Below are 13,018 nucleotides of genomic sequence, written 5' to 3' on the forward strand. Positions count from 1 at the left end.
TATAGGAAGAAGAGCGCCTAGGCAGCCCGAGGAAGCAACATAATTTTGTAGAGAAAGGGTTGAAGCTGAAATAGTCGGCTTGCCATCATCGAATAATATCATTCCTGAGACGCCATTCTCTCCATAGGAGGAATATAAAATCTTAGCTGTGAATCTGATTTTGACCATCCACTTGGGTAGGACATAAAGGAACCAATCCGGACCATTTGTCGCTAGATTTTCTTCAGGCTGTAGATTCCACATGGTCTTAAGTGCAAACTGAACAGCATGAGGTTTAGTGTGATCAGTAGCCGCAGGATAACCGTCCTCACCTGCCAAACCACAAATATTGCAAGTTGGGTTTGTATCCATATTCTTCTCCACCAATTTTCCTGCACAACAAGGCTTTCAGTAGTAAGTTTCCGAGCAAAAACATTGAGTTTTAGGGGGGCAAGGGCGCTCCAGATAGACTACCAGACTTCTGTATTTCCATCCAAATGACTACTGGCTTGACCCTGGGATTATGGAACGAGTGATGATGTAAACCAAGCTTATACACACCATGAACTGAGAAAATGCTACTCTTTTCATAGTGCCAAGCAAACAAATCCTCAGTCGTAACAGCAGGAATATAAATATTGAGGATGCCTTCGGCATCACACTTAATTATGCATATTTTTGTCTGATCTTCAGCATTTACCTATAGTGGTAGATTCAGTTGTACGTGGATGTATGATTTCTAACAATTGCACCGATACTAGCACAAGCACCAACCAAATCAATACTCGCATCAACTTTTACTTTTGCCCAACCAAATGAAGATGAGGTCCTGACCTCATCAAGTGATTGATTATTGACCCATTGCTCAGGCAAACAATGGCGGTGGATAGGAGATTTACCTTTCGGATTACTATAGGAAGGAGCGCTATGGCAGTCCAAGGAAGCGACGTAATTTCATAGAGAAAGAATAGAAGCCGAAATAGTCGGCTTACCATCACTGAAAATAATACATTCCTGAGATACCATGCTCTCCATAGGAGGAATAAATCTTAGCTGTGTATCTGATCATCTACTTGGGCAGGAGACAGAACAACCAATCCCGACCACTTTTCACAAAAAAATCTTTAGGCCGTAAGTTCCAAAATGTCTTAAGAACAAACCGAACAACATGAGGTTAGTGTGATCAATCATCGCATGATAACCGACCTGCCAAACCAAAAATATCATGAACTGTATTTGTATCTGTATTCTTCTCCACCAATTTCAATAGCAAGTTCTAGATTCATTTGTTTGATTGTGATCATTTAAGTATAGAGCTAGATTCCTTTGATGATGATGTGTACATGACTCTGTCTTTGTCTTGACAGAGAGGGATTCGAAGGAGAGGCGTTCCAAGGAGAAGGATAAGAGCAAGCGAAAAGACAAGGATGTTGTGAGTTCTCTAGATGGTTGTTTTCTCAGAGTATCAACCACAGTAGTTTGTGTATGATTAAATAGAGTTCTGAGCCTTTTAGCTCTTCAATAGCACTTTTCTTGAAGATGAATTGATGTAGAAGCTTGAGCTTTTGCAAAGGTCTGATAATAGGACGGACAATGGCCCTAAATAGAGCCACATGAAGTAGGGTTGAACAAATATGGCTGGGCAAAACCATTCGAAAAGACATCTAGTAGGTTTAAATAAGCTAATTATCTTCGAAGCAATATATGCATGCAACTTACCTGGCAAAAATGTCCAAACCATGTTTTTAAGGCGTCTTTGAAGCATTCTTAGACCTGAACCTGCCCCTTTCCAGGCATATGTTTCAGGCTAAGATATTTCAAATTTCTACAATTGTCACAAGTAACATGCAAGTTTGCTGTATTGTCCTGGACAATGGGGTTCCATAGAAACTTGCCGGTGTGTTTTGCATCTTTAGGCTAAATAGCAGCACAAGATATATTATTGCCATTGAATTAAAACAGTGATTGAAATTTAGGTGCTTTAATTTTTTTAACAGTTATTGCCTTATTCCCTGCAATGTTTATTCCCGCAATGAAAGGGTTGTAGTATGTACATCCCTGAAGGGATCTCGAGGACCGTAGTTTGTGTACCTAGAGTATAATGTTAGTTGCATCTCATCTATCTCTTGAGTTTTAGTGTAATTCAGCAAAAAATTGTAGTGGGTTGTTAAGAAAGAAGCTGCACCAGATGTATTTGAATGCACCAGTTAGGTTAGGTACATGTCCTGATGCCTCTCATTTTCAGCCATCGCTAAAACAGGACATCAAAGAAATATCCAAGGACGACTACTTTGCAAAGAACAATGAGTTTGCAACCTGGTTGAAGGAAGAGAAGGGCAAATATTTCTCCGACCTTTCTTCAGAGTCTGCCCGTGATATCTTCCTCAAGTTTGTGAAGCAATGGAACAAGGGAAAGCTGCCATCACATTACTACGAGGGCATCACCACTGGGCCCCGATCAGCGCACAACTGGAACATCAAGAAGGCATGAGAAGGCTCGTCTTGTTCGTGGCTCGCAGTTCGGGTCCCTTGCGGTGGTTCGGTTTCTTGACGAAACTGCCATACCAAATGCTTGTACCACTTGTTCCATCTTTTAGATTTTCATAGGTTTCTGATCTAAACCTGTCGCTGTGTTTAGCATTGATGTTAGTTCTGTTGCTGACGTTTAATGAAAAAATTCTAGCAAATTTGTTGCTGTATCCTATATGCAAAAGAGCTGGTATTCATGTGATTAGCCCCACCACGACATTGTCCATTTTCTGATGATCTTTTATGCTGGGTTTTCTGCTAAAGTACCGATGATTTATCCCTCTTGATTCTTCATCACGTTCATATGTTGCAAGTTTAATAAGTGCCTGGATCATCAAATAAGAGTTTGACCCTTTAGCTGCGGCCGAATGTTTACACTAGCTGTTAGTGCTACCGACCGTTTTATGCTTGTTTGCCCAATCTGAACAGTTTATGGCTGTAACTGCAGAACTATAATGCCTTTTCCGTTGCTGCTTGTAAGATTTTCAAGACTTTGCCACTGTTATGAATTAATTTGCCGCCGCTCTGGCAGCATGTAAACTGAATCATCGCCGCTCTGGCAGCATGTAAACTGAATCATCACCGTTCTGGCAGCATGTAAACTGATACTGCGGTCCACAAATATAGAGCACACGGGCACCAGGAGAATATTATGTAGCATCATCAGTACGTATGCATTTAGAATTTGAATACCAACTAATCAGAACAGAGCTTAAATCAGAGATGAAACCATGGCAACAAGAAAAAGGAACTCGAGTGATATACAGATTTCGGATCTCGCAAGCCCTTGTAGGGTAGGCAAATGCCATTTATTCCATGTTTTGATCCTTTCTGGGCTGAGAAAGCAGGTGGTACAAAGTGCCCAACAGCACATGACAAACACCTATGAGTGTCGAAGCGCAGATTCTCTTTCAGAATCCACCATGCTTAATGCTTGCTGTCCTCTTCCTCGCAGAATTTTGAGTACTTCTTGTCGTCCATCAGTGAGTTGAGCTCACCTGCATCGCTGACCTTGACCTTGATGATCCAGCCGCCCTCATATGGATCTCCATTGACCTGTGTTATAAAAAAAACAGCCAGCATACAGGTCATACGACACTTCAATCCGCACCAACAGATTTCCTCGTCAAGTATCAGGCTAAGCTGAAACTTACCAATGCTGGTTTCTCTAGTAGTTCGTCATTCACTGCAATGACCTCTCCAGACACCGGCGAGTTGATGTCACTGGTTGCCTTCACACTTTCAACAGCACCAAAGTTTGTTCCCTGAGATACAGAAGCGCCAACTTCTGGCAGCTCCACATATACAACATCACCCAAATGGTCCTGAAAGCCAAAAAACAGCTCCATTATGGCATATAACATGCTGAAAGGCTGCTTATATGCATCGAGTGAAGCATCCAATGATCTAACATGTGACAGATCTAACACATGACATATGAACCTGGGCATGGTCTGTAATCCCAACGGTTGCGGAATCACCATCAACCTTTACCCATTCATGGGTTTCAGCATACTTCAGATCCTTCAGCACTGGAAAAGGGCAACACCAGAAAGATGCGTGTTAATAACGTGTACTACACATTGAAATGGCATTAATCAGAAATGCAGTTTAACAATGTGCATATAAAGAGTTCCAAAGCCACTCCAACTAATGCAGTAGTTCCCTCATAACCACTACAATTTATTGTCCACCCTGAAATATGCACAGAACACAGATGCCTGCTAATGTAAAGAACTTTTTCTTGGGATCATTTCATCAGTTTCTCTGCTTCACACTATTGCATATGATTGTGCGTCAACAAACTCTTGTAGGTTGTAGGTCCCAATGCGGCCGCGTTTTCTCCAAATAGCTTTTGGGAGCCTATCGCAAAAACTTTTGACTAAATCATGGGGTCCCAAACCATTTTGCATGTATTTCATCAACTTTCACACTATATAGTTTTCAAATGCATCAAACAAACATCACATCATGCCATCAAAAGAAAAAACATCGCATCAACAAAATAAAAACCGGGTTGCGCCTTCTGCGACGACATCAGCCTACCGACCGACCTACGGCTATCACTGAACCTCAAGAACCATCACCGTACTAAAATTGGCACTCCCTCTGCAAAGAAATATAAGATCGTTTAGATTAGTGATCTAAACGATCATATATTTCTTTGCAGAGGGAGTACACGACTACAAATCCAAGTCAGAAACGATGAACTTTCCCACCTAACCAAATCAGGCAAAAGCAGAGCGGCAGGAAAGATCCTTTTCGCAGAGAAGATGAAACCTGCCACCGGCAAAGGATCAAAATAACCAGAATAAACTCGGCGGCATTACACCCCATTCTGCAAACATCTCCGACGCGTGAACAGGGTCGCTGCCGAAATCACCAGTAAGAACTGGTAAAACGGATCGGCCAACGACAAATCCTACCGCCCAAATATTAGCGGGACGCGGAGGACGAAGATCGCGCCGTTCTAGCGCCAACGAACTGCGATCCAGGGACAGGCGCGGCGCGAGACACGAAACGCGCGCGTGAAACGGGCAGGCGGGCACGGGCGCAAAGGTGGCCGCGGGGAGGGAGAGGGGAAGGCGTGCTTACCGGTGGAGAAGGCCCTGGGGAAGGCGGAGATCTTGAGGTAGGAGGCGGCGCGGGAGGCCCAGAGCGATCTGGAGGCGGCCATGGCCATGATCACGCGACGGGGGAGGAGGAGGGGATCGCGCTCGCTCGGCGCCGCCTCCTCTGTTTCTCTCTCTCTCTCTCTCTCTCTCTCTCTCTCTCTCTCGCGCGCGCGCGCGCACCGAGCTCGCTCTTGGGGTTTGGTGGTGGTTTCTCTATTTCTCTCCTTTTGCGCAGAAGAAGTTGGTGGTGGTGCGCTCCGAGAGTTGCGAAAATGATTTTCGTGGTAGGTCTCTGGGCCCTCCTGGGCCTTTTCGTCCTTGCACTTTTGTTTGGAGAATGAACTGATTTGCCTCAATTTCTTGGATCACTAAAAAAATTAGTTCATCTATAAAAAACTTAATTTATTGGAATGTAGGGCAAGCTGAAATTTAAAAATTCATCAGTTCTCCGGAGGGATTTTAGAAGATGAAAACAGCAAAATCATTGGAATAAGTTTGTGCAAATATCATATCTAAGTATGGATTTCCATGGCGTTGAGGTGGTGAAGAAAGTCATGATGGCTGCGATCGGAGAATTAATGGCGGCGAGGAGTTTTGATTCCGTTGAAGAATAGCGACACAGGTTTTTTCCTGTGTGTCGAGTGTTGAGGACTTGCAGCGGCAGCCTCGGAAGGAGGGGGCATCAACATAGGTGGACAACAGTTTTTGGGTGCTTCTCGAGTACCGAGCCTTCGTTGGTTGTACCTCGCAATGGTCTTGCGAAGGCATTGTTTTTGGAATTTCGGGCTCTCTTCGGGGTGAAAACTCAAGATGCTTGATCGGGCGACGACAACGCTTATGCATTGTTTTCTTTTTGGAGACGTCGCTTTTGAAGAACCTCTTCTGCAGTACAGGTGTTGTCTTTGGTGGTGGTTAGAGTGTTGCTGTTGCGAGTGTTTCATTACTACGGGGTCTTTGTTTTTATATTTCTCTATTTTTATTTTATTTTTTTGGTTGTGTGCATTTTTTATGTCTTTTGATATCTTGCTGGTGCAGAGACTGGATGTAATTAGTGTCTTCGTGATATTAATATATTTTCTTTATAAAAAATCAACTCGTATGGGGTGAAAAACACATGACCATAACAGATGCTTACTTAGTGCCTAACCACTACAACTACTAGATGATTTCTCATATTACAGCAGGAGCTTACCATAAAGCCCTGTCCCCATGCGCAATGGGTTGCTTAATTAATTAATCCCTTCGTTCTACTCGTATCATGTAAGACTAAGACGTTTCTGCAAGTTATGTTGGATTGTAAAAACGTCTTATATTGTAGTCATATTATAGGACGTAGGAGTATTATTGATCGCTGATAATGCGTTCACCAAATCACTATGGAGCATTGGGGCCACGGAAAGATTCTTGCCACCACTCGACGTGCAATCACGGGGTGTGGGTTCTTAGCTTTTTCGGGATGGTTGATGGTCGATGGGTTTGGCTGCGGTTGGTTGGGGCATCGTTATGCGTAAACAATCACCAAGGCGCAACATGCTCTCTGACTCCGATCAGACTTTGCCATGGGCGGCGGTTGGTGGCCGATGCGGACAAACGAACAAACAGCGGCGCTGCAGGCAGCAGCAGCAGCAGTTGGTGAGGGGATCTTGGCCTCTCAACTCCTGATCAGGACGTACGGTGTTCGCAGCAAGGGATTCAAACTCTCCAGAAACATGAAATAGTTTGATTTCTTGCTTTTCAGGCGCTTGATTTGTTTGAACAGTAGAGGAAAAACATATACTCCCTCTGTTCCAGAATATAAAAACTTTTGACATTATGCTAGTGTTAAAAACGTTCTTATATTTTGAGACGAAAGGAGTATATAGGAATGCGTGAAAAATATTTGTTGGCAGTATAGCATAATTCAATAAATGGAGCAAAGGAAGAGTAACATACATAATGTATCTCTGATCTTGGATTGAAAGGAAAGGAAAAACGTTGGAATTTTACAACCTATTTCGACCTCTTTTCTCCTTTTCGAATTCGCATGTACGAGGAATGGCATAAGTATCTTTTGTGGCATGTAGCAACCTAGTTTTACTTTTGATCGCCACATGTTCTGACAATGCTTATTAGGATTTTATGTTTTTATGCATTAAAAGAATCAAATAATCTTTCTGATCCTTTTTAGTTCGCATATAAGATTTGTCTGAAATCAAGCCTCGTAAAGTTTGACCAATTTCATAGAAAAAAATATCAACATTCATAATATGAAATCAATACCAGTTTATGCATCAGGACTTAAAGTTTCATATTGTATAACTTTAGTATGATAGATGTTAATATGTTTTTATATAAATATGGTTAAACTTTAAAAAGTTTTACTTCAGACAATTCTTATATGCAGAGTAAAAAAAAGGACCGGAGAGAGTATTTCGTTCTTGTCGTTAACACGTGTGATTTATAACTAGAGATTCGGTGTGTGGTGCGGGTTGGTGGCTGAAAACTTGGGCCCACTAAGTGGGTTCACCTACCGAGATAGCAACAACACACATACTCCTACGTTGTCATTAAAGTGCAGCATTATCTGAGACAGCAAATTCACATCATTTAGTAGTAGTGCAAGCCACTGTCACTAATTATGTTTCGTTAACTAAGTTTTCTCTTGCCAATAGGGGTGGACTAACGAGCAGTTCGGCTCGTTAAGCTCGTACTCGTTAAGCTCGTGCTCGTTAAGGCTCGGCTCGTTAAGCTCGTTAAGATTAACGAGCAGAAAACCCTGCTCGGCTCGGCTCGGCTCGTTTGAAACTCGTTAAGCTCGTGAGCGCTCGTTAACAGATTATAATGTTTTACGATATACAGGATGAATGTGTAGGTGTGATTTTCAAGACGAAATATGATGACTATAAAAAGAAATGCAGTAGTTTGTTGTCTCATAGGTCGATTAGATTGAATAGATGGGCTAAGGTGCTATAAAAGTTTGTCACGTAAAATGAAAATATGTGTTGTGTTGTTACTAACGAGCTTAACGAGCTACTCGTGAAACTCATTAGCTCGCTCGTTAAGCTCGTTAAGCTTAACGAGTTAAAATCAATGATTGACTCTGTTCATTAAGAAGCGAGCTACGAGCTTAACGAGCCGAACTATCGAGCGCTCATTAAGCTCGCGAGTTATGAGCTTTTGGTCCAGCCCTACTTGCCAAAGTACTCCTGGGCTAGTTCTTAAGAGCGTGTTTGGTTGCCTGCATATGGCTCAGCCTGGCCCGCGCGGGATGAAAGAGGCCTGTTTGGTTGCCTGAGTTTATTGTGCGGCCCGCATGGCACCAAACTTAAAGCACCTCCAGACCTGGCCCAGGGGAAATGACCGAATCGGTAGTAGCTCGCGAGCTTGGCTCGGACGACGCAGGGGAGGGCGACGCGCTTCTCTCCTCGTGCGACCAGGGAAAGGGCACGAGCTCACCCGCGTCGTCGAAAAATCGGCGGGAGGATTTCGGCTCACCTCCCGCCGAGTCCGCCCTATTTAGCCCTCTCCCTCACCGCCTCAACTCCCGCCACCATTCTCCCCCATTTCGAGCTTTCCTGCCGACACGCATCGGCACCGACGAGCAGGTAAGCGGCGCATCTTCATCGGCAGGCGGTCCACGGCGTCGGTGGTGATCTTCTACGACCGTTTTCCCCCTCGTCCTCGAGTTGCAGCCATGGCCTCTGTGAGTTCAATCCCCCTTTCTCTCTGTTCCTTCTAGCTAGATCTGAGCTGCAACTAGGGTTTGATGTAGATGCATGGTTGATTAGTGCTCTGATCTGTGAGCTCATATGGTTGATTGCTATGCCGCGGTTGTAATTTGTGGTGGGGTTAGATGTTCAAGCATGTGGTAGGCTAGATTAGTAGTAGAGTTTGAAGTTGAACCTTGTGCTTATGTTGATTCGTGCTTACATCTGTGACTTGTAGCTATTGGTGGTCCATTTGTAGCATGCTGATTGTTGTAGATGTATGTTCCTGCTCATAGATTGTCCGGTATGCTTAGTATGATAGCGATGAACCATGTGCTTAGTATGATAGTGATGAAGCATGTACTTGGTATGATAGTGATGAACCATGTACATGTATGCTCCTGCTTTCATGGATTGTCCGGTATGTTGTGTGCTATGCTTACTGTCAATACGTGCTACGATTGTAGGACATGACCACGCAGACGCAAGATTTTAGTCAGGCTCTTGTCCTGTCCGACAACCAATTTGCTCCATCATTTGTTGAGGCCTCGCATCATATGCCCGAGATGGCACCTGATTCAGATGTGTTCGCGTCTGATTATGTCTATGTGCCAGTAGTGCTCGTTGAGCAAACTTCTGTTGCTGCTGTTGTTGCTGCTGCACTCAAGGTAACAACAGCAAAGGCAAAGAAGGATGGTAGGTCGAACAACATGAAGTGGTAGTCATTCATGTCCACATTCGTGCTGAACAAAATGTGTGAGCTCATTTCTAGTGGAGTTAGGACTGACAAGGGCTTCAAGTAGGTGCACTTGAACACCGTTGCGAAGAAGGTGTTCGAGTTCTGTGGGCAGGAGGTATCCGCCACCCAGGTGTACAACCACCTGAGGAAGTGGAGAGGTTGATGGATTCAAGTATCCAAGCTGAGAGACCTTAGCGGCGCCTCATGGAATGAGAACACTTGCTCCATAGTTCTGGAGGCAGAGCACTATGTCGGTCATGTCGCGGTTAGCTCACATCCCTCTTTCTTTTTATATTGTCCACCATTGCCTACTCCTAATCGCAACTAACAACACTTGTGTTTCATTCTTAGGACCACCCAAGGGACGTTGAGTTCCTCAACACACCCATATAGAACTATAGCCAGATGCAGCACATCTTCTCCTTTGAGCCGGCAACTGGGAAGCATGCCATGGGCTCGGAGGAGCCTCTTGGTTCTTTCATGACAGACTTCCCTGGGACCTGGACATCGAGGTCCTTGATGGCCCTGACATGCCCTCCAGGAAGCCCTTCGACAAGCCATTTGACCCCGTCCATGATAGGAAGAGGAAGAGAGGAGGCCCGATGGAGGAGGAGATCAATGTCTTTTGCAGCATGACTGAGGCAGTGAAGGAGGTGGCAACACCCATTAGGGAGTGCAAGCCCCTTGACGTCCACCCTGACATGTATGGCGCTGTCATGACTCAGGGTGGCTTCAGCGACGAGGCTCTCATGGTTATACGTCCATTTTGCATCATGCTTTTATATCAATATTTATTGCATTATGGACTGTTATTTCACTTTATGTCACAATACTTATGGCTATTCTCTCTTATTTTACAAGGTTTACATAAGGAGGGAGAATGCCGACAGCTGGAATTCTGGGCTGGAAAAGGAGCAAATATTAGAGACCTATTCTGCGCAACTCCAAAAGTCCTGAAACTTCACGGAACATCTTAAAATAAATAAAGAAAAATCCTCGCCAAAGATGAAGGCCAGGGGGCCCACACCCTGCTCACGAGGGTGGGGGGCGCCCCCCCCCTAGGGCGCGCCCCCTACCTCGTGGGCCCCTTGGTGGCTCTCCAACGTCCATCTTCTCCTATATGAAGTCTTTTGATGAGAAAAAAAATAAGAAGGAACTTTTCGGGACGAGACTCCGCCACCACGAGGCGGAACCTTGGCGGATCCAATCTAGAGCTCCGGCGGAGCTGTTCTGTCGGGGATACTTCCCTCAGGGAGGGGGAAATCATCACCATCATCATCACCAACGCTCCTCTCATCGGGAGAGGGCAATCTCCATCAACATCTTCACCAGCACTATCTCATCTCCAAACCCTAGTTCATCTCTTGTATCCAATTCTTGTCTCAAAGTCCGGGATTGGTGCTAGTAGGTTGCTAGTAGTGTTGATTACTCCTTGTAGTTGATGCTAGTTGGTTTATTTGGTGGAAGATCATATGTTCAGATCCTATATGCATATTATTACCCCTCTAATTATGAACATGAATATGCTTTGTGAGTAATTACGTTTTTTCTGAGGACAAGGGAGAAGTCTTGCTATTAGTAGTCATGTGAATTTGGTATTCGTTTGATATTTTGATAAGATGTATATTGTCTAGCCTCTAGTGGTGTTATGTGAACATCGACTACATAACACTTCACCATTATTTGGGCCTAGAGGAAGGCATTGGGAAGTAATAAGTAGATGATGGGTTGCTAGAGTGACAGAAGCTTAAACCCTAGTTTATGCGTTGCTTCGTAAGGGGCTGATTTAGATCCACATGTTTCATGCTATGGTTAGGTTTACCTTAATACTTTTGTTGTAGTTGCGGATGCTTGCAATAGAGGTTAATCATAAGTGGGATGCTTGTTCAAGTAAGAACAACACCCAAGCACCGGTCCACCCACATATCAAATTATCAAAGTATCGAACGCGAATCATATAAACGTGATGAAAACTAGCTTGGTGATATTCCTGTGTGTCCTCGGGAGCGCTTTTCTTATTATAAGAGTTTGTTTCGGCTTGTCCTTTGCTGCAAAAGGATTGGGCCACCTTGCTGCACTTTATTTACTTTTGTTACTTGTTGCTAGTTACAATCTATCTTATCACAAAACTATCTGTTACCACTTATTTCAGTACTTGCAGAGAATACCTTACTGAAAACCGCTTATCATTTCCTTCTGCTCCTCGTTGGGTTCGACACTCTTACTTATCGAAAGGACTACGATAGATCCCCTATACTTGTGGGTCATCAAGACTCTTTTCTGGCGCCGTTGCCGGGGAGTGTAGCGCCTTTGGTAGGTGGAATTTGGTAAGGAAAAATTTATATAGTGTGCTGAAATTTACTATCACTTGTTACTACGGAAAGTAATTCTCTGAGGGACTTGTTCGGGGTATCTTCACCCTGTCCAGTAGAGCAAAGAGTTGCTCCTCAACCTACTGAACCTATTGAAAATGAAACTCCTTTTGAATTTCCTTCGGGTATGATAGAAAAACTGCTAGCTAACCCTTTTACAGGAGATGGAACAAAGCATCCTGATGAGCACTTAATATATGTGGATGAAGTTTATGGATTATTTAAGCTTGCAGGTATACCCGATGATGTTGCTAATAAGAAGGTATTCCCTTTATCTTTGAGTGGAGACGCATTGATATGGTATAGGCTATGTGATGATATGAGATCATGGGACTATAAAAGATTGAAGTTTGAATTTCATCAAAAGTATTACCCTATGCATCTTGTTCATTGTGATCGCAATTATATATATAATTTCTGGCTCCGCGAAGGAGAAAGCATCGCTCAAGCTTGGGGGAGGCTTAAATCAATGTTATATTCATGCCCCAATCATGAGCTCTCAAGAGAAATGATCATTCAAAATTTTTATGCTCGGCTTTCTGAAAACAATCGCACCATGCTCGATACTTCTTGTGTTGGCTCTTTTATGATGAAGACTATTGAATTTAAATGGAATTTATTGGATAGAATTAAACGCAACTCTGAAGATTGGGACCTCGACGAAGGTAAGGAGTCAGGTATGACACCTAAGTTTGATTGTGTTAAATTTTTTATGGACACCGATATTTTCCGTAAGTTTAGCACTAAATATGGACTTGACTATGAGATAGTAGCTTCTTTCTGTGAATCTTTTGCTACTTATGTTGATCTCCCTAAGGAGAAGTGGTTTAAATATCATCCTCCCATAGAAGTAAAAGTAGCTGCACCTATTAAAGTTGAAGAAAAGACTGCCACTTATAATGATCGTATTGTTCGTACTTCCCTGTTAGAATAAAGGATCATGCTAAAGCTTCAACTGTTGTTTGTAAAAGCAATATTAGAACTTATACACCTCCTGAGCAAGTTAAAGTAGAACCTAATATTGCTATTGTTAAAGATCTCTTGTTTGATAGTATTAATGGGCATGTTATTCAGTTCGAAGGTGAAACTGCTAGAATT

The 13,018-nt window shown here is 43.4% G+C and overlaps 2 protein-coding genes across 2 annotated transcripts in view; one reads left to right on the plus strand and one right to left on the minus strand.

Moving 5' to 3' along the window:
* Positions 1–2,722, plus strand: part of LOC119316438 (style cell-cycle inhibitor 1-A-like) — a 3,708-nt gene extending 986 nt beyond the window's left edge. The window contains exons 3-4 of the mRNA XM_037590757.1: positions 1,347–1,411; positions 2,240–2,722. Coding sequence (XP_037446654.1) covers positions 1,347–1,411; positions 2,240–2,470 — 296 coding nt within the window. The 3' untranslated portion in view covers positions 2,471–2,722. The remainder of the gene's footprint in view (positions 1–1,346; positions 1,412–2,239) is intronic.
* A 436-nt stretch (positions 2,723–3,158) lies between these two features.
* Positions 3,159–5,297, minus strand: LOC119316439 (glycine cleavage system H protein 2, mitochondrial-like). Its single transcript, XM_037590758.1, has 4 exons — positions 5,104–5,297; positions 3,952–4,040; positions 3,663–3,833; positions 3,159–3,564 (listed from the first exon to the last, which is right to left on the minus strand). Exons 1-4 carry the CDS (start codon positions 5,189–5,191, stop codon positions 3,436–3,438), a joined length of 477 nt encoding a protein of 158 aa, XP_037446655.1. The 5' UTR covers positions 5,192–5,297; the 3' UTR covers positions 3,159–3,435.
* Positions 5,298–13,018: the final 7,721 nt, after the last annotated feature.

The sequence above is a fragment of the Triticum dicoccoides genome, chromosome 6A, assembly GCF_002162155.2.
Source record: "Triticum dicoccoides isolate Atlit2015 ecotype Zavitan chromosome 6A, WEW_v2.0, whole genome shotgun sequence".
NCBI lineage: Eukaryota > Viridiplantae > Streptophyta > Magnoliopsida > Poales > Poaceae > Triticum > Triticum dicoccoides.

Bases quoted from the DNA above. Each gene is read 5' to 3' on its own strand.
- LOC119316439 (XM_037590758.1), bottom strand. From the start codon at position 5,191: ATGGCCATGGCCGCCTCCAGATCGCTCTGGGCCTCCCGCGCCGCCTCC. The intron at 4,041-5,103 runs GTAAGCACGCCT...GCCCTTTTCCAG, and splicing joins CCCCAGGGCCTTCTCCACCG to TGCTGAAGGATCTGAAGTAT. The intron at 3,834-3,951 runs GTTCATATGTCA...TTTGGCTTTCAG, and splicing joins GGATTACAGACCATGCCCAG to GACCATTTGGGTGATGTTGT.